Source organism: Macrotis lagotis, chromosome 1, assembly GCF_037893015.1.
Source record: "Macrotis lagotis isolate mMagLag1 chromosome 1, bilby.v1.9.chrom.fasta, whole genome shotgun sequence".
Taxonomy (NCBI): Eukaryota; Metazoa; Chordata; class Mammalia; order Peramelemorphia; family Peramelidae; genus Macrotis; species Macrotis lagotis.
This window is the reverse complement of record NC_133658.1, coordinates 449,344,582-449,365,629: the sequence shown is the minus strand read 5'-3', so window position 1 is coordinate 449,365,629 and position 21,048 is coordinate 449,344,582. Positions and strand designations below refer to the sequence as shown.

Here is a 21,048-nt window from a genome sequence, read left to right as displayed (position 1 = left end):
ACACAACAAAAAACTGGTCCTCTTAAGGAGCTCAAGGTCCAATGGGGGAAACGACAAACTAACAATCATGTACAAAAAAAGATATATACAGGATAATTTGAAGATAATCAAGAGAGGAAAAAGCACTGAGACTAAAAAAGTCTAGGAAAACCTTATAGGTGACATTGAGGAAATTAGGAGGCAGAGATGAGAAAAGAGTTCCAGGTCTGAAGGTAATGCAAACACCATCAGAGGACAGTGTCTTGTCAAGGGGGGGTGGGGTGGCAGGATATGTGGAAAGGAGTAAAAAGACTTGGAAAAGGAGGAAGAGATCATGTTATAAAAGGCATTAAAAGCAAAACTAAGGATGTGATATTTGATCTTGGAGGAAATTGGGAGCCATTGGAGTTAAATGAATAGGAAGGTGAGGTGGTCAGATTTTTACTTTAGGAAGATCAGTTTGACAGCTGAGTGGAGAAAGGACTGGAATGGGGAGAGTTTTGAGCCAGAGTCTAAATAGCTGACTAGGGCAATAGTACAGGTGTAAGATGATGATGGCCTGCATCAGAATAGTGGCAGTGTTAGAGGAGAGAATGGGTGCATATACAAGAGTTATGAAATGGTAGATCTTAAAAACTAATCAGATGTGGGAGAATGAGGCAAGAATGACACCTAGGTTGCAAGTTGGGTAATTGGGAGGACAGTGGTAGCCTCAACAATCATAGGCTGTCACTGCTTCCACCAGAGCATAGGGAAGTGTTTTGATGGAATGACAATGAATTTCAATCATGTTGAGTTTAAGATGTTTGCAAGTCATCTAGATTAAGATGACTAATAGGTGCTTGAAGATTTGAGAGTGGAGGTCATGAGATAGGTAAGGTCTGGAGATAGGTAAGGTCTGGACAAATAGGTCTTAAAGTCATCTGCATAGAGATGATAATTGAAACCATGGGAACTGGTCAGATCATGAAGTGAAATGGTACAGAAGAGGTCCAGGACAGAGTTTTGGGGAAGTATCTAAGTTAGTGGGTGTGAAGTTGATAAAGACCCAACTAAGGAGATAGAGGGGGAGTCAGGTAGGAAGAGAACCAGGAGAAAGTGTAATTGGTTCATATAAATCCTGCCAAATTTCTCTGAATTCATCCTTTTTTTTTCCATTTCTTACATTGCAGTAATTATATACTTATACCATAATTTGTTCAGCTCTGCTATTGATAAATATGCTGAAAGGTGCTACTATAAACATTTTTATAAATACACTTTCCAAATTTCTTTGAACTCTTCAGGGAATATGAGTAATCGTGGCATATCTGAATGTGCCCAATTGAGTAACTTTTTAGATATTGCTCCAGATTGTTTTCCAGAATGTTTGGATCAAGTGATACCTCTATCAATAGTATATCAGTGTACATATTCTCCCATTGCTCTCCCAACAACCTTCGTATTCCTTTTCTGTTATGTGTCAGTTATGGGTGTGGAACTGGAACATTTAAAGTTTTTTCAATTTGCATTTATTTTTGTCAAAATACACGATGGACTCTAGAAATAATCTTTCTCGAATACTTACTTCATAATGTGATTAGAACTGAAACAGCATTGACCTAAATCATTGGACCGTCACGATGTTTAAAACTAACATTTAAAACTTTTGATAATGCTTTTTATGTTTATAGGTAGTTCATAAACGTCTCAGTAAATACATTGGAAAGGCCTTCGTAGTCTCAGGGTTTTTTATTTTTTCCTTCTTTTGAGAGACCTGGAGAAACGGTCAAATACGATGAGATGCCCAGTCGCATGAAGAGCCTGTTGCCGGAGTCCACACGAGCTGCATTCTCGGCGTGGCGGGAAGGTGGTCAAGCCGCTGGCCGAGGCGGCCGGGGCGTGGTGGACGTCCCCTTAGGCTTCCTCGGGTCACTGCGGAAGGCGGCCGGGAGACGGGCTGCGCGGGTGCGGGGAGCCGCCTCGGCCAGGCCGCGCCGGGGCGCTGTGGCCCCAGTGGGGTCGGGGGGTGCCGCGGCGCGGTCCGCCGGCGCCCGCTTCCCGTCCTCCCCAGGGCCGCGCCCGCCCGGGCACACGACTCCCGTCGTTTCTCGGGGCCCGGGAGCCGCAGCCCTCTCCCGCCCGGCCTCCTTCCGAACCCTTCGGCAGAGGGGCGGCGGGAGGCCCGCGGGGGCCGCGGCACGTCCCCGGCGGCTGCCCGGGCTCCCGAGGCCGCGGGGAGGCGCCCCGGCCCGCCCGAGCCTCTGGGCGGCGCTCGAGGCGCGCGGCTGAAGAGCGCGTCCGCGGCCGGGGGGGGGGGGGGCGGAGCGCCGTGCGCGGGCGCGCGTGCGCAGTCCCGGGCGGGCCGGGAGGCGGGCCGGGGGCGGGCGGCTCCGTGACCGGGCCCACGAGCGGCGAGCGCGGCCGGCTCGCGGGAGGCCGTGGGCACTGGAGGCGCGACTGCGGATCCTGTCCCCCTGCGAGGCCTCCCCGGCCCCGAGCCTTGGCCCGGCGCGGCCTCGGCCGGCGGAGAGCAGCGAGAGGGCGGGCGGCGGCCGGGCGGCGGGGGGAGCCGCCGGACAAAGAGCCAGGCCCTCGGCCCCAGGTACGGCCGGGCCGGGCCCCGGGCGGGCGGCGGGCGGCGGGGGAGCCGCCCAGGGCCGGGCCTGTCCCGGGCAGCCCGCCGAGCGCAGGCCCGAGGCCGCCGCGGCCTCCGCCCGAGGCCTCCGAGGCCGGGCTGGACCCGGCGCGGGCGGAGGCGGCGGGGAGCCCGGGGGCCTCGGAGGACGGGAAGCCTCGAGCGGGCAGAGTGCCGGGCCGGGCCGGGGCAGGGGCTGGGAGGCCGGGCAGGGGGGCCGGGCCCGGGCCGGGGGCAGGGGGGGCCGGGCCGGGGGCAGGGAGGCCGGGGGAAGGGGGACCCGGGCCCGGGGCGGGGGGCCGGGCCGGGGGCCGGGGGCGGGGGGCAGGGGGGCCGGGCCCGGGGCGGGGGGCAGGGGGGCCGGGCCGGGGGCGGGGGGCAGGGGGGCCGGGCAGGGGGTCGGCCGGAATATCCCGGGAGCCGGAGAGGACGGAGGGGGCGGGGCGGCCCCCGAAGGGCCCCGGAGCCCGGCCCGGGGGGAGCGTTGGCGGGAGGGTGCGTGGAACCCCGAGGCCGGGGCGGGAGCGCGGCGGCGGAGCCCAGAGGGGCGTGGGGCCGGGGGTGGGCGGAGGGCGGCCCTCGGGGCCTCCGGACGCGGCCGCGGCGCCCACCGTCCTCTCCCCGTGTTCCGCAGGGGCAGGCGGCGCCTCCCGCGGGGCCAGGCCGGCCGGGCCCGCCCCGGCTCCATGCCATCCGCTCCCGCTCGCAGTTAGGCCGGGCCCGAGGTGCGTGCAGCCTGGCCTGCGCCGGGACGGGGCCCGGCCCCGAGCGACGATGGAAGCCCCAGCCCGACCCTCCGGGGACATCCTGAGGCGGAATCCCCAGCACGACTACGAGCTGGTCCAGCGTGTGGGCAGCGGCACCTACGGCGATGTCTACAAGGTGAGGGCCGGCAGCGCGGCTGGGTCACTCTCCGGGGCTTGCGGCTTCTCCTTGTGGCATCCCGTGGAAAAAGGGGGGCGCGTGCGTGTGTGTGTCTGTGTCTGTGTCGGTGTGTCTGTGTGTGAAACTTGGGTGGTGGCATTCCGTGGAGGAGCACGACACGGATCTCCCAGATCTATGCCTTCTGCTCTAGGTTGTCATTAAAAGCTCTGAACCTTGTAGGATCCGCTTGATCACATGACTTTTGGTGGGCCAGTTTATGCAGTCATACAGGTTTCCTTCCATGTGTTTTCCCGCGAAGTTGGCATTAAAATAATCTGTTGCTTGCATTTCATTTACATTCCTTATGATCCAAGGAGTTGGTTTTCTGCAGAAAAGCTGGTTCTTATTTCTATATGCCAAGTTTTCATTTGGATTTCTGAAATTAATGGAGTGCATCAGGTGTTAGACCTGCAAAAATTGGAGTAATAATGGTATTTATAGAATATATCCTTTGTTGTAAAGTGTAAAGGAATCCTGGTAGGGATCTGGTTATTAATAGCTAATTGATGCTGTTGAAGATAACTTGGAAAGGCAGAAGCCATCTCTGCCCATAAGGAATAAATAATCCTAATTCCTTTTAGTATGGCATTCCCCACTACCCCCCAGTCCAATGGACAAGTTTGAAATCAATTGCTATTTTGTGCATATTGTATTACACAAGTAGTAAAAACATAACTTCTGGTTTTTTTTTTTGTTTTGAGTTTTTTTGCCTTTTCAGTATTAACAGTTCATATTTGTAGCAATATCCCTAAGGGCTGCAACTCAGGATACATTTAATTTTGTCTAAGTTCTCCAGTTGGGAAAACAGATATAATCATTCATACATATTATCTTGCTGGTTTTTATTTGGAATATAGTTAGTCTTACTGATTATCCTTCCCCAGATCCATTTAGTTTTTAGAAGTTGGATATTGAGCTGTGGAAAACCAATTTTATTTGATAGCATTTAATTTTGAATCTTTTATTTAGCTCCTTTTTTCCCCTTAGCACACATTTTTGAGAAGAAAATCAAAAAAAAGAATCTTTCTCATAATCCCCTTTTCCTTCCTATTTTCCTCCTTCTTTAGTTCTTGAAATATCTATTACTTAATTACCAAAGGGGCATCTTGAAATTTTCTTTACTTGGTTTATGCCAGGCAAGGCTAAATTTAACGTAGAGTAGTAGCTTAGGGTATCATTGGTGGAAGAAAGAGAAGAGCTAACTAACTAGGCAGTAACTCTTCATCCATTCAATCTGATTCTCACCTTTCCTTTTCCTCTCTTTCCCCCTTTACCTAGTTCAGCTGGGTTGAGCTCATCCCTTACTTGGTTCTCTTCTCTTTTTGACTCCATATTCTTTCCTTCTTGGGGATGCAAATAGCGTCATAGTCTTTTTTAAAGATCTAACTGTATCAGAGAAAAGGAAATCCAAAATGTAAACACTACTTTTCAGTTCTTTCTTCCTTATATAAGCCTTTTATATAGATCACTGGAAAAAAAAATGAATAAGGGACAAAGAAGTATTAAAAGTATCTTAAGTCCCAGGGTGTCTAGGTGGTGCAGTGGATAGAGCACCAGCCCTGGAGTCAGGAGTCTCTGAGTTCAAATTCTGCTTCAGACACTTAATTACCTACCTATCTGTGTGGCCTTGGGCAAGTCACTTAATCCCATTGCCTTGGGAAAAAAAGTTCCAACTAATGATTACTGTGTAACTCAAAGCAGATTTATTTTAGTTTTTTAATATCTTTGTAAAAGTGGGTGAGAATAGGCATATATATTTACTTTTCTTCTTCCCTAATATACTTTTAGAATGAAAATGCAGAAAAGAAGTTGAATAAGTAAGTAGGTTTGGTCTTTTGGTAGATTAGTCCTCTTACACAAATATATTTAGGAAAAACATTGTACTACTTGGTCGAGCCCCCCAAAATAAGTACACTGATTGAATTTATGCCCCCCAAACCCCTAATGTATTTGCATAATTGGCAATAAATGTTTACTTTAAGTAACAGAAATTATTAGAATATAGTGTATTCCATTGCAATTATAAGAGAAGTTTTCTCTTATTATAAATATAACCTCCTACAGAGGTTAAAGATCCTGATTTCTATAAAATAGATTGTATTGATTTAACAAGTTTAGTGGCTTTTAGGATTATTCAGCAGTTTGTAAAAGGAAATCTTAATTATTACCTTACTGCACCTCATAAAAGAGTCAACTTTCTGAAAATAACCTTAAAATATTGCTTTCATAGATAAAATTATAAAACCCCTGTATTAGAGAAAAATAGCATAAGGTTAACATACATTTTATTAATATTTAAGTCAATTACATAAGTGTGTGAATCTAGTTAGGCCCTACAGTGGAATTTTTTCTAGTTCTGACTATCAGAAGATGGGATCTGAAATAGCATCTTCAATTTATCCAATCAAAAGTATACCCTGGGCAGGGCAGTGAATAGAGCACTGGCCTTGGAGTCAGGAGTACCTGGGTTCAAATCCTACTTCAGACACTTAATCATTACCTAGCCCTGTGGCCTTGGGCAAGCCACTTAACCCTTAGCCTTGAAAAAGTCTAAAAAAAAAAGTATACCCTTTCTCCTTAGGAATGGGGGGGGGAACTGAACATTAGATATTCAAGTAAAAGGAATGAGTTATTTTAAAGATCTAAGCAGAGTGTAGCCATAGGGGCTATCTTGATGGGATTAAGAGGGCAAACCTTTGTTTTAAAATTGACATTTTAATATTCAAATTTCTATTTCCAAGACTAGATTTACCTTTTACATTGCTAATTTGTTCTGCTTACCAGGAAGCTTCTGCTCTTCATAGTCTTAATTCAAAGCATGGATCCTCTGTGCTTAGCTTTTCTGATAGTTCAACCCTCACAGCCATATATTGTAACTGGAAAAACTATAGCTTTGACTATATGAACCTATGTCTGCAGGGTGATGCCTTTGCTTTTTTAGTATGTTATCCAGATTTGCCATAACTTTACTTCCAACTAGCAGACGTCTTTTGATTTCTTGTTAGTAGTCACCATGTGCAGTGAAATAAGAATGCTTTCTATTTCTTTTCTATTTGTCAGTAAGTGGTGGGACTAAATCTTAATTTTTTATGTTGTTGCTGAAAAATGTGTCTAAAGGTTTCTGGAGTTGGAGTAAAAAGAAAGAATTCACTTGTTCTACTCTGAACCAGAAGAAAGTTTAGGGACAAAAAGATTTAAGTATTGCTGTAGTTGGAAGCCAGCTGCAGTAACAGCAGCAAACAATGTGTTACCTTGAGAGAAAAGGTATGTGGGAGGTGCTTTGGATTTAAGTTGAGGGGGCAGTAACTGGGAGAGTAGAGGTGATATAATTAATTGGGGATGTGTAGATGAGGAGTGGTAGATCAAAGAGCTTCCAGGCGGTGGCAGGGATCCTTTGTTGATTGTGGTTTTGGTGCCTGGGGCAAGGATTTGCTGGGAGCCCTTGGAGGGGAGGGGCAAGATACTTTACTAAAAGTTCTTTGACCTCTTTTCAGTTTGGACTACGGGATGAGAGGGGCAGGGTGTCAATGAAAGGTACCAGATATCTGTGCTAGGAGAATAGACTAATCATAAAGGATATTTTTCTGTCAATATTTCTGCTACTTCAAACCAGTTTTTACACTTTCCTCTTTTATCCTCAGATAGAGGCTTAATACTCCCCTCACTTTCTGCCATCAGACGCATCTAATTCATAGCTGAGATTTTTTTTTTAAACTTTATTTTTTTAATATTTTTTATTCTTTTTTTTTTTTTTTTAGATTTTTCAAGGCAATGGGGTTAAGGCGCTTGCCCAAGGCCACACGGCTAGGTAATTATTTAAGTGTCTGAGGCTGGATTTGAAAGCAGGTACTCCTGACTCCAAGGCCAGTGCTATATCCACTACGCCACCTGCAGCCGCCCCCCCATAGCTGAGATTATTGATATTTCTCGTAAGGCAACCTTAATTCCAGTTTTTCACTCATCCAGCCTGGCATTTCACATGATATACTTTACATATAAGTTAAATATAAAAGATAACATTATGCTACCTTTTTGAGTATTCAAGGCTCAGAATCTAGGGAAGGCTTATTTTTCTTTTGAATGTTTATTTTCCCTTTTTTCCTTTTCCTAGGAGGGGCTTAATGAATATGAGTACAGTAATAATATAAAAAATTTTGAGTTTGTAAAACTCAAAGCTTTAGTGATCTTTAATGAATTGCTTGTTTTATTTTATTGCTGTCTCTATATGCATTAGCATAAGAAAGACCTTTTTAAGTAGAACTGTTCAGCAGTGAATACAAATGGGCTTCTCTCTACCCTTAAAACAGAACTGTGGCCCAAAGTCTAAAATTCTTTTATTCTGGTTAATCTGTATTCCAGAGGTAAAGTGCTTGATTTTTATAGTCTAGTTAAAAGATGTTATTTACAAACAGATCCATACTCAGGGTCCTTTTTAGATTTGACTTTTCCCTAGACTTCCCTCTCCCACAAAAAAATTGTAACCTCCAAAAAACAAACTGCTACTACTTCATCTCAGCTTTTTTAGTTTTTTTTTTTGTCTTTGGTAGAGGTGAAGTTGGGAGAAATGGGCTTCAGGGAAGGGGATTTAAGGATCTATGCAGATTCATTTTATGAAGAATTCACCAGGCTCTGACCCTAGGGATGAGAAAAGGCTTGAATTTTAATTCACAGATTCCTGCCAGAGTTTTGACAACCTACCCCCTCTCATCCCATTGTTCATTGAACTAGATAAAGTTCCCAGGTGACTACAAAAGGTTAAGTTGTATGGAAATACTGAGTTTCAGTCAAAGTAGTGGAGTTAAGTAAAGAAGCAGCTGCAAGTTAGATTGGTGAGAACATCAAGGACACTTAAAAGGGAGGGCAGAATGTGGGAGTTTATTTGGGGAGAATGGTCTATCTGCACAGGAAGACAAACCAGGGTAGCAGAGAAGAGGAAAGGAACAGAGGATCACACTCCCCCTTGAAGGAGGAGCAACCCAATTTAAGAGTGTAGAGATGTGAGGGGTGGGGGAGGGTAGCCCTGAGAGCTGAGGTGGAGTAATGAGAGGTATGCAGATATGGGGTGGCAGGTCAAAGCCTTATCCTTGCAGGCTAAATCAGGGATCCATTCTTTTGTTGATTAGGGCTTTTATGCCTGGAGGCAGTGCATTCCGGAGTTCTTGGCTGGGGAGTAAGGTATTTTACCAAAAGTTCTTTGACCTCCTCTTATAATTTAGACAATAGGATGGGGGGGGGAGACACTTGGTTAGTATATTTTTCTGGGGGAAATAAGGAAATGATGAAGTTTAGTGTTTTGGGGATTAGAGATATTTGCTTTGGTTGGTAAAAAGTGTTTGTATGTATAATAGCATATATGTGAATATATGAATATATAAATATATACTATAATGCATATGCACACTTTTATACATAAGTCATATATATATGTGCATGTAACTATTACTATAACTCTTGCTGCCTGAAGGCCAAGGATGCTACATTTTAGCCCTCCCCCAGGCTTTTCGGGTATCATTAGTGTGGTTGGGAGTATTTCTGTCTTAGGACCTAGTTCTCACCTGTGCTGGTCCTTCAGTTGTAGGGAAGGATCCCCGTACCCTAGTTCCATTAACAGTTGGATTAGCGTTTAAAAAAAAATTTTACTTTAAAAATCTAATAGCTTCAAACATTATTCCCCTAACACCCCAGAGCTTAAATCCCTCCACTAATTTATCTTCTGACTAGATAGGAATTTATCTTCTGAGTAGATCCTTTAGCTCAGTTCCAATATAGCATAGCAAAACCCTCTTGAGTTTTTACACTCTGGATTTTGGGCTTTCCCATCAGACTGGCTGCCTGCAACATCCAACTTACAATTCTGGCTCCATGTCACCATGATTTGATGTTTCTGGATCCAAAGGGGTTCTTCAGCACCCACAGTTAAAAAGGATAGATGAAACAGACAGAAATCTCAGCCCTGTTTCTCCAGACCCATGAGACCTAAAAGAGTGGGAGGGAGAGATAGTTTTTTTATACCTTAATTAGTTCAATTCAATTTGTGGTGCCCTTATACTGCAGGTAGTGCTTCATCTTCTCAGAAAGCTATTAATGGAGAAAGTGTGCTGGAAAAAGATTGAGATTATCCCACTCTGGCAGTTTTAGAGTTGTATCCTATTCCTGATAGGCAACCAATTGAAAGGTACTACTATCACTTATATGGTAGGGAAACACCCAGCATTATCTTCTTCCTGAAGCAGGGCACTACCTCTATACTAAAGGATCTGGGCATGTCCAAAACAAAACCCTAGTTATATACTATATGATATATGATTTATTATCAGATATTAACACAGTACAATTATATATTTTATAACATCGTATCTGTAGAATTTATTTTGTAGTTATTCTATATAATATAAAATTTACATAATATATCTTATATAATGTATTCCGTAGAATACATGATACATAATATAATACAGGGCTGTCCAAAATGCAGCCTGTAGGGCAATTAAAATAAATAAAAACTTTTAAAAGTAAGGTATAACCCTGATATATGATATATTTAATACATTAAACTTAACATAGTTATGTTTCCTTTATGTACTATTCTTATCTTTAGCTCACATTTGGAATCAGTATAAATCTTATTTAAAATTGATTGAGTTGGGCTATTTTACTGAAGTGTTTTGAACCTGAAAAGTCATGCTACCTTGGTGGGTGGGTTGGGTGGAATGACTGAGTAACAAAAATAGAATCAGAAGGCAATCCCCCTTTTCTCTCTATTTCTTTGATTACCATCCTTAAGCTGCTTTCAAACAGATGCAAAAACTGGGCATTTATTCTTTCCAATAACTCAATAACTTAAGATTTTTTTTTTAGGTTTTTGTAAGGTAATTAGTAAGTGTCTGAGGCTGCATTTGAACTCCAGGGTCAGTGCTCTATCCACTGTGCCACCTAGCCGCCCTAAGATTTCTTTTGACCATCTTTTCTTAAAGTTTAATTATATATATATACATATATATATGTATATATATATAATTAAATTTTTTTTCAAATATTCTTAAGGGTGGGAGTATGCTTTAAATAGACTTAGTTATCAGACATGATGTGAATAGTTATTGTCCTTGTGACATTTTATTAAGCTTAGTTTATTGGTTTCAGTATGTGAAACTTAAGAGTTTAAAAGTAGAATCTGAGAGCTAAAGATGAAATATTTCAAATATTCATTTGAAAATATGAACTAAGGGATGAAGGAATTGAATTGGCAAAGGAAAAACTTAATTTTGAAAGCATTTTATTAAGAATTTGACACTGCCCTTGAAAATAAAGGACAGATTTTCATTTGTTAAGGAGGTTTATCATTTTCATCTAGCAAGGCTGCTTTCCTAAATGTATATAACCATGTTTCAAATTATCATTCTTTTTTAAAAACTGTGTTCTATTGGTATGTTTTGTCTTTATGGCAAACATTTTTGGGAAAGCCCAGAATCCAGAGTGTAATCCCCCAACCCCTCCCCACCTTTTTGTGACAAAGAGTAACAATAATCAAAATTAGCTGATACTATGACAGAATCTGACTATGCAGTCCTCTATCCTATTCTGTGAAGACAGAAATATTTCATTAACTATCATCCAGAACTGTCTTTGGTTTTCTGAGTCAGTCGCAAGATTTTGAATTTTCATTTATTCATGTTGTGGTGGAAATTTTATATATTGTACTTTTCGCTCTGATTATTTGTATCAGTTCATGCAGAGCTTCCTGTATTTCTCTGAATTCTTTATATTCACTATTTATTTCCCAGTTAATGTACACTTAATTTCTAATTCTTTGTTACCACAAAAAGCTCTGTCTATTGGACCATTGTTTCTTGGAGAAACCCGAGCATAAAGGGTATTTCCTATTTAGTTACTTTTCTTGCATATTTGCAAATTAAAGTACAGAAAAGTTGGATCACTTTACTGCTTTGCAGTGTGTAGGTATATGCAGCTTTCTACAACCTTTTTTTGACAATGATTGTGGTTTTTTTGCATGTGTAAGGTAAAGTGGAATCTCCAAGTTACTTTATTTTGCATTTCTCTTCTAATTATTTGAAACATTTTTTTTTTTTACTCATCCATTTATATTCCTTTTCTCACAACTCAGGTCTAGAGTTCAGTAACCTTTTGGTCATTGTAATCCTGTCCTGTGATAGTTCTCCACTCAGCTTCTCATATTGATCTTCCTAAGGCACAGTTAATGTCACTCTACTATTCAGGAAACTCTTATGATCATTATCATATATAAAATCCTTAAAGAGCTTTGATGACTCCTGCTGTCCTTGTCTTCTTAGACCTTACTTTGTGACTATTTTATGCCATTGACACTGGCCTTCTCACTGTTCCTTGCTGGTAACACTCCCTTCTCATTGGTAGAATTTTCTCCCTCCTCATCTCTGCCTTCTGCTTCCTTTAAGTTCCATCTAATACTACATCTTTTACAAGAAACTTCCCATAGTCTTTAATATTAGTTCCCTCTCTCTGTAATTATCTCCAGTTTTTATCCTCCATGTATTGAGTTTGTGCATAGTTGTTTATATGTTGAATTTGTGCATAATTGTTTATATGTTGCCTTTTTCCATTAAGTGACTAAGTTCTTTGAGATCGTGGTTTGTTTTTTTCTTCATATTAGTATTTAGCAAAGTGGCACATAATAAAAAAAAATCAAAATTACGCTCTCAAGCAGGTGTGTCCAATTCATAGCCCTCAAAGTCCATTTACTCAACTGAACCCAGTATCACACATCAGCTTAGCCCTTAACTAGCACGGATGAATTTTTTTCATGTAATTCACACTGTATGGTCTTACAGACTACTGTTTTGTTTTGTTTTTTCCTGTACAGAAGATATGCTTGTAGGAATTAGGATCTTTATTGTAAATCATTATGATTTATGGTAATTGCAATAGACAACTTTATTATTATTTTTCACTTATTGTGAAAAATAAACACATTCATATATATATGCACATATATATTTGCTACTCCATTTTCAGTTGTCTTCTATGAGTTGCCTGCAAACTTACAAATAGTTTGTTGTAATCATGCAACTTAAAGAAAAAAATTTATTCAAGTATCTTTACCTACCTGCTTAAAGAAAAATATTTGACATTTCACAAATGTACTCTGTTCATGAAGTCTTTTTGGAAGTATGTATATTTGTAAGCAACTTTCTCTCATAAGAAGCATACAAAAAATAAAAATAGAAGAAAAATTTTAGATAAAAATCTTGAAAATATTCTTAGCATTGCTACAACTGCTATCATACCAATTATATATGCATCGACATCAAAAAAGCAGGCTTAGTGTTCATATTAAAAATGGCACATTCTTATTTTTTGTTTAAAAAGTAAATGTTTTATTATACTCATTTTTATTATACTTTATTACATTATTATGTTTTATTATTATAATACTCATTGGTAATATGGGTTATATTGTAGCCATAAATAAATAAATAAATAAATAAATATTAAATCCTATACTTGGTCCTTAAATTTTTGTTGGGCGATGTTGAGCTATGGGTTGGACACCCATTCTCTGAAGTCTTTATAAGTTTAAGGAAACAAATGGTTTTCTATTATTTAAATATATAAAAAGATAAGGGAAAAAGAAATATGTGTATATGTTGCCTTTTGGTACTAGTGTTACAGTGCTTTTTTAATTCTCTTTCCTAATGCTATCCATCATGTAGAGTGTCTTCTTTTTTTCTGTAAAAGAATTTTTAAAGAAAAGTTTGAGAAAATTTTGTTCATTTTTTTTTGTTTTTGGTGAGAAATAGTGAAAGATAATGATCCAAAATAGCACACAGATACAAACTCCAGCACTGTAATTGAATTTACTGTTTGAATCATACTCTAAAGTTGTACAGTTTAATTTCTGAAAGATCTCTTTAATGAGTTGAATCTGTAGAGTCTCTGTTTAGGAAATGCATTTATTTTTTTTCTAAAAGACCTCAGTGCCTTTCATTATAAAAGAGCCTGGTACAGCTTTCTTTAGAAATCTGGCTGGAAAATTACAGTGTCTGAACAATTGCCCCATCAGTTCTTTATTTTGGTGGAACAAAAGGATATCATCTAAACAATAAAATTAGGTATTTTTCCCTATTAGTAAGGTTTTTTACTTTTATATACTTTCCTTGCCTTTTTACTGCTGTAGCTAGTTTTAGTATCTTTGTTACTCTAAGTAGGAAATGTGATAATTCTACATGATGTGATTGAATTAAAATTTCTGTTTTATCTTAGGGTCATACATAGAAGGAACCTAAAAAATAATCTCATTCCACTCCATATATATATATATATATATATATATATATATATTTATTAATAAGGAAACAGATGTAGAAATGTATAACCATGCAGATTGTAAGTAGTAGAATTCAGATCTGAGCCTGGGCTTCTGTCTCCAAACCTAGAGTGCCTTCCTTTCTGTCACACTGCTTCCCCTCAGGTTTACTTCATATGGTTTTATGATTGATTGATAATTTTATATAAAAAGCCCTGTAAAATCCTGAAAATAAATTATGTAAGGCTGCAGATATTAAAAGTATTTCAGAAAATGACTAGGCTAAAGGCATCTGAAACTGGATGTTTGGACCTTTGTGGGTCTAACAAATTCCCCAACCCATCCTCCACAACTTTTCTAAAACATTTTATGTTTTTATAGTAATTACCAAAATCCCACTCTAAAACCAGAATTCCTTTCCCTTTTTCCTTCTGTTGGTCTTAGCTCTCCTAGCATTACAATGTTGTTCAAGAACTTTAATCTAGGTAATAAATATCACAGCCCTAAGAAATAAAATCTCTGTGATGCTAAAAGCTTTCAAAGAAGGCTTGGCTAGTCTTGACTGACTCCCACCTCTTATTGGCCTCTCTTGACTGATGGAGGCACTCAGGTCACAAAATTTTTTGAAAAATATTTTTGAAAATCCTTTATCAGCTGCATCTTGAGTTAAAAAAAAATAAACAGAAAAGAGAGGTGACTGTCACAGATTGGACATTTAAAACGTTTTAAATCTCCCCCCCCCCCATTTTTATTGCTGTCCTTCCCCTTTGACCTAAAGATCCAAATCTGCCCTTGAATTACCCTTTACAACTTGCCTATTGGAATGCATATACTTGGAGAATTAACTAAAATGTAATTTTAAGAAATGAGCATGTTCTCTCCTTCCCTTTTTCAGTAAAAGATGAAGGAGAATTCGACATAATAGCTTTATTTTAACATTGACATCCTTAGTCATCCTCTTTACTGCTACCATCCCACCAGACTTCATCAATATAGTTGTACAATAAACAAACAAATAAATAAATAACCTGTCTTATCTGTCTGAGGCTGTCAGTCCTGAGAGATGACTATTTTGAGCTGTGATTTTAAACTCTGTATTGCTAGCCAAATTCAAACTTCAACCATGAAAAAAATCATCTTCCAATGAAATTGCAGGCCTGTATGCAGCTTGGTTTCTCTGTTACAATAAAATTGTTGTAGATGTAGAGAAAAAATTAGGAGGCAGCAGAGCATAGTGGGATTGTAGACTGTGAAAGATCCAAGTTTAAAGTCCTCTCTCTGGCATGTTATTAGTTCTCTTAGTCTAGCCTTAAATTTCAGAGCAGGTTCCAGTCTATATTGGGATCTCCCTTCACTGATAAATCACAGTTCGAATAAAAAAAAACCCTCCTAAATACTTTTGGATCTTTTTGATTTATCTTCTACTATTAGGAATATAAGAAAACTTTGTCATATTGATGTACTATATCTTTTTAAAAATAGGATTTATATAAAGTGATTGTTAACTCATTATATCCTGCTGTGTTACCTTCCTTTGTAATTTTATTGTGTTTAAGTGAGGGTGAATTAAAAATACTTTCATTTACAATAACTGAAAAAATCTTGCCAGAGAATCTGATTCATTGACATTTGAATAATTTTACCAGCAGACATAATCTTTCCAAGACTTGTGTTGTTTAGTACTTCATCTCTTTAGGCAGTGTTGACATTTGACTAATATCATAAAATTGTGGAAGCCTCCTTTTTCATTTTGCTAGTGATTTCCTGACTAAACCATTTATTTTTTTTGTTCTGTCTAAAAAAAAATCTGGAATAATAGTAGTTGAAATTATTTTTAGGTCCTAAATGGATCAAAGTCCATCAATGTAAGATGAATCAATATATTCCTACCAGTAAATTCAGATTGTAACTAATCCATATCTGCTTATCAATATGGAACTTCAGGTTCTCTTATAATTCTTCCACAGGCAATCTATCCAATGTGTTGAGTCTCCTTGTGTTGTTGTTAAGAAATCAAAGATTGTGTGGGCTGTCCTTCATTTTCACCATGTGATCAACGTATCTTCTATTTTCACATAAATTTGATTCCTCATCTTTGAAATTTATTGCAGCTTTCATAGGCCCATCTTGAATCCTTTCATTGCTTTTTTGGGGTAATAGCCATTATCAGTTCTTAGGAGACTCTTTGTCTTCTTGTCAGATATATAACAGAAAAATAATATTATTTTTTAATGGAATTTTCTTTTGGGGAAGTTTGAAGACATTAAGAGAACTTTGGAATTCCCGAAAGGAAATTCAACCCATTCTCCTGCAGTTCAATTCTGGGCCCACTTGATGATTGTCTTTTTTTAGTGTATCCATTCACCCCACCCCACCCCACCCCATTTTAAAATTTACTGTTAAGTTTCCAGCAAATTGTTTCTAATTTTGCATATTGTTTGGGATTTGGGAAAGGAAGAGTAGTGAAGGATAGTATAGGACTACCAAAATCAATTTTGCATAGATCTCAGTTCTGTCTATTAAGCTTTTGATCTGCATCTGTTGCCCTGCCTAATTTTACCTGGTTTTGACTCCACAGAGCAAGATACCACTCCTGGGATAAGCTCATCACTCAGCACTGTACTGCTAACTTAAGCCTTGCTTGATACCACCTCTATCAGTCTCCTTGACCCTCTGATTGGAGGACTAGAGGGCAGAGTTCCAATCCCCTCTCTATTCTTTTCTTTTCACCTTGTGTCTGCTGCCATGACTGGTTTATTTGTATGCTGTAGATAGGGTAATAGTAAGAATAGACATATAGACATTATTCCCAGTTTGCAGATGGAAGAACCTGAAACTGACAGATTCTAGGGGCACCAAGTTCCTGCCCAGGTATTTTAGACTTTAAACCTAGTACTCTATCCATTATGTCATGCTGTTTTCAAAAAACAATAATATTTATTGGGAAAGTCTATGTAGTTTAGTAGAAAAAATGCTAGATTACAGAGCATCTGGATGTGCATTCTAGTTCTGACACTAGTTGTGGATCACCATGCAAATTCCTAAATCTTGCTGTTTCCCTAGCTCACTAGGCTTTTGGGTGAGAAAAATGCCTTTTAAAATATAGTTTTATATAAATTTCAGTTGCAGTGATATAAGGATTTTATTTTTTTTACAGCAACTTTATTAAGTAAGTTAAGGCAGATATTGTAATTACCAATTAAGGCAATGTATTTTCCTTTTTAAATATTTTTTTTCCAATTATATACAAAGAAGGTTTTCAATATTTTTTACAGAACATTAGTATTCTATTATATTCATATACCATAATTTGTTCAGTCATTCTCCAATGGATGGGCATTTCAATTTCCAATTTTTTGTCACTTCAAAAAGGACTGTTACAAATATTTTTGTACATGTGAATCCTTTCCCCTTTTTTATGATCTCTGAGATACAGATCTAGTGACAGTATTGCTGAATCAAAGGGTATGCATAGTTCCAAGCTACTCTGCAGAATGGTTGGCATATTATTTTTGTTATTATTTATTATTATTGCAGTTTATTTTCTAGCAGTGCCATCCTGGAGCCTCTAGAGTTGGGAAATCTAGTAGTTTAATTAAGATCAGTCTGAATTGGTCTGTTTGTTGTACTTCCCTTAATCTAAAGCCAGTCAGTGCAGTTTTGAAATGCCCCAGAGTCTTCAGGAAGGGATTAAAACCTGAGGTCTTACTGAATCCCTAAAGTTAATAGGGATGATTAGTGAACATTTTTTTAGCATAGCACAGAATTTTCCAGCTCAAAGGAACATGATTTAGTTCTACCTTTACTTGACCAAAATTCCTTTCTGCATTGTCCACACCAAATCCAGTTTTTTCTCCAAGGCTTTCTCTTCCACATTTGGTTATTGCTAGTTGTTCCTCTCTGCACCCTATTGTTTCTAATTTTTCTTTTTGAGGCAAAACAGAGGCAAAGTCTAAAAGCTTTGTCACATAGCTAGTTCTTCAAATATTTAAATCTCTCCTGTTCTCCTCAACTTTTCTCTTCCCCAGACCAAACATCTCTAAAAGTTCCTTCAGCCCCTCTTCCCATGGCATGATTTTGAGGACCTTCCTATCATGAATGCCATTCTTTGAGTTGTTACCTGCTTGTCCTTTCTGAAACATGATGCTACTACTCATCATATATGAGATTATGAGAAAGTTCAGGTGGTAAGCTCCTATTTTGCTTGTTTTCTCTTCTGAAGATAGCCACTTCTGTACAGGGAAGGTAAGGACATAAATATTAGCAACTTAGATAAACAAAGAGATATTTCAAATGCATTCAAGTCCTTAGACCTGGAGTCATATATTGAGTTCAGAAACCTAAGAATCTCACCTGCTTTATGAAATATTGAAACTGGTCTTGAAGTTTGATTGACTTGGGACTATGCTAAGAGCATTAAAGTAGCTTTCTCATAACCTGGGTTAAAAGACATCTGGGACATGACTAGATTAGAGTGCCCCTATCCTTTTCTACCTTTTACCCACCTTCAGACAATAAAATTGCAGCATGAACAACAAGACTTAGAAATTGTATTCAATTGAAACAATGTCCTATTCTTCCCCTGCTTTGGTCCAATAAATCTTTCTTAATTGTTAGGTGGATTATGAGTGTCTGTCTCTTGTCTCTCTGTCTCTCTGTTTCTCTCTCTCTCTCTCTCTCTCTCTCTCTCTCTCTCTCTGTTTCTCTTCTTTTCCATTTTCTTAGCTAAACTACCAGGACACTTTCTTGAGTTAAGACTCGATTCATTACAGTTGATAAGAAATTTTTAGAACTATATAAAGGGGGTGGGGTGAAGAGGCAGGTAGGATGGGGTGCAGAGGAAGAGATAGACATATGTACCATGCAGAGGAAGATAAACATTGGTTAGTGCCTGTATTTCTGATGATGCTTCTGGTGCTAACTTTTCTAGTGATAACAGCTTACTTTGACACTTTCCCCAACCAGACCCTGGTTTTTGATTAGTGCTGTCCTTAGACATTTAGCAGTAAGAGACCAGTGGGAATATGCTTTGTGATGAACTATCTTTTAGGACCATTGGCTATGCTACCCCTGGGCTTTCCAGACTATTAATTTAAGCCACCTTCAGGTTCTACTAGGAAATTTTGTTATAAGTCTGTTAATTTTTCAAAAGGGCCAGAAAGAATTGAACTTTGTGAATTAAAAGTAACTTTTCCTGTCAATGGAAAAGAATGGATGTAGAAGATTGAGATGTGCATTGCCCTGGCATTTTGAATAAGTTCTTTATATATCTGAGAAATAAGGCATTTATATTAGGGAAATTTTGCTGTAGAGAATTTAGCCTACATAATTGATTATCTTTTAATTTTTAGATACATTGGTTTTGTTTTTTGCAAAAGCTTTTAATTTTATGGAAGTAAAATTGACTATTTTCTTTTTTTTTTCTATTTTCTTTTTCTATCCCTTTGTTTGGTCAAGAACTCTCCCTGATGGTGCGGCTGGGTGGCGTAGTGGATAAAGCACCAGCCTTGGAGTCAGGAGTACCTGGGTTCAAATCCAGTCTCAGACACTTTATTAATAATTACCTAGCTGTGTGGCCTTGGGCAAGCCACTTAACCCCATCTGCCTTGCAAAAAAACCTAAAGAAAAAAAACTCTCTCCAAAATATAGATCCAAAAGATATTTTCTTCTTTGTGTAATTTATTTTTTTTCCCTGTTACATTTTAGCTTCTGAACTGTTACCATTTCTCCCTTTCCTACCTCACATTAGAGGTCAGCATTTGACAAAATGTGTGTGTGTGTGTGTGTGTGTGTTGTGCATTGCATATATAAAAAGTATACCTTGCATAGTTGAATTTGTCAATTTTTTTCTCTAGAGGTAGATGGCATCTTTCCTTCATAGATCCTTTGTAGTTGATTTGAATCTATTATTCAGAATAACTTGTTCATAGATATTCTTTGAGTACTATTGCTGTTGTATATAGCATTCTCTAGGTTCTGTCCATTTTACTCTTCATTATTTTATGCAAGTTTTTGTTTTTCTAAAATTAGCCTGCTCATCATTTTTTCCCCAAAGATTTTATTTATTTTGAGTTTTACAATTTTTCCCCTAATCTTGCTTCCCTCCCCCCACCCCCACCCCACAAAAGGCCAGTCTATATGTTGTTTCTGTGGTATACATTGATCCAAATTGAATGTAATGAGAGATCTTCTTAAGGAAGAAAAATAAAGTATAAGAGATCGCAAAATTACATAATAAGATAACAGTTTGCTTTTTCTAAATGAAGGTAATAGTCTTTAATCTTTGTTCAAACTACACAATTCTTTCTCTGGATACAGATGGTATTCTCCAACGCAGATAGCCCCAAACTGTCTCTTGATTGTTGCACTGATGGAATGATCAAGTCCATCAAGGTTGATCATCACCCCCATGTTGCTGTTTGGTTGTACAATGTTTTTCTGGTTCATGCATATCCCTCCAGGCTTCCCTGAATTCCCATCCCTCCTGGTTTCTAATAGAACTATAGTGTTCCATGACATATCATTTTTTTTTATTGCATTTCATTTTTCATTATTATTTCATCACAGTCATATACAACTTGTTTAGCTATTCCCCAAATGAGGTTTCCCCTCAATTTCTAGTTCTTTGCCTACACAAAGAGATCTTCTATAAATATTTTTGTGCATAGAGGTTCTTTTGCTTTTTTTCCCTGAACAACTTTGGTAAACAAAACTCAACTGTAATATTTCTAGGTCAAAGAGTAAAGAAAGGTGTCCACGATCACCAATAATTATTCAATATTGTATTAGAAATGCTAGAAATAACAGTAAGACAAGAAAAATAAATTGAAGGAGTCAGAATGGTCAGTGAGGTAATAAATCCTCTTTTTGTGGATTATATGATGATAAATTTGAAAAACCCTAGGGATTCAATTAAAAAGTTAGCTGAAACAATAAAGTAGCAGCATATATTAACTTCATTTTCTTCTGAATGCCCTGTACCTAATATGTTCCAACTACTGATTTCTTTTAACTATTACTAAATTATTTTAATGTTTACTGCTATGTGGTATGATTTGAATCTGGTTCTATTATTTCTCCTCTTCCCCTCAAGTTCTCCTCTATTAATTCTCTCAAAAATTTATGACATTTTATTCCTTCAGTTTTTTTCCCCCTAACTCCATAAAGCGATCCTTTGATAGTGTGGTTATGATACTAAATTGATTAATTTATTATATTGGCTCAGCCC

General features: G+C 38.9%; 1 protein-coding gene across 1 annotated transcript in view; it reads left to right on the top strand.

The window, feature by feature from the left end:
- Nucleotides 1-2,342: 2,342 nt before the first annotated feature.
- The window catches only part of MAP4K5 (mitogen-activated protein kinase kinase kinase kinase 5), a 142,550-nt gene continuing 123,844 nt past the window's right edge, over nt 2,343-21,048 (top strand). The window contains exons 1-2 of the mRNA XM_074213443.1: nt 2,343-2,563; nt 3,231-3,478. Of these exons, the coding sequence (XP_074069544.1) occupies nt 3,371-3,478 (108 nt within the window). The 5' untranslated portion in view covers nt 2,343-2,563; nt 3,231-3,370. The remainder of the gene's footprint in view (nt 2,564-3,230; nt 3,479-21,048) is intronic.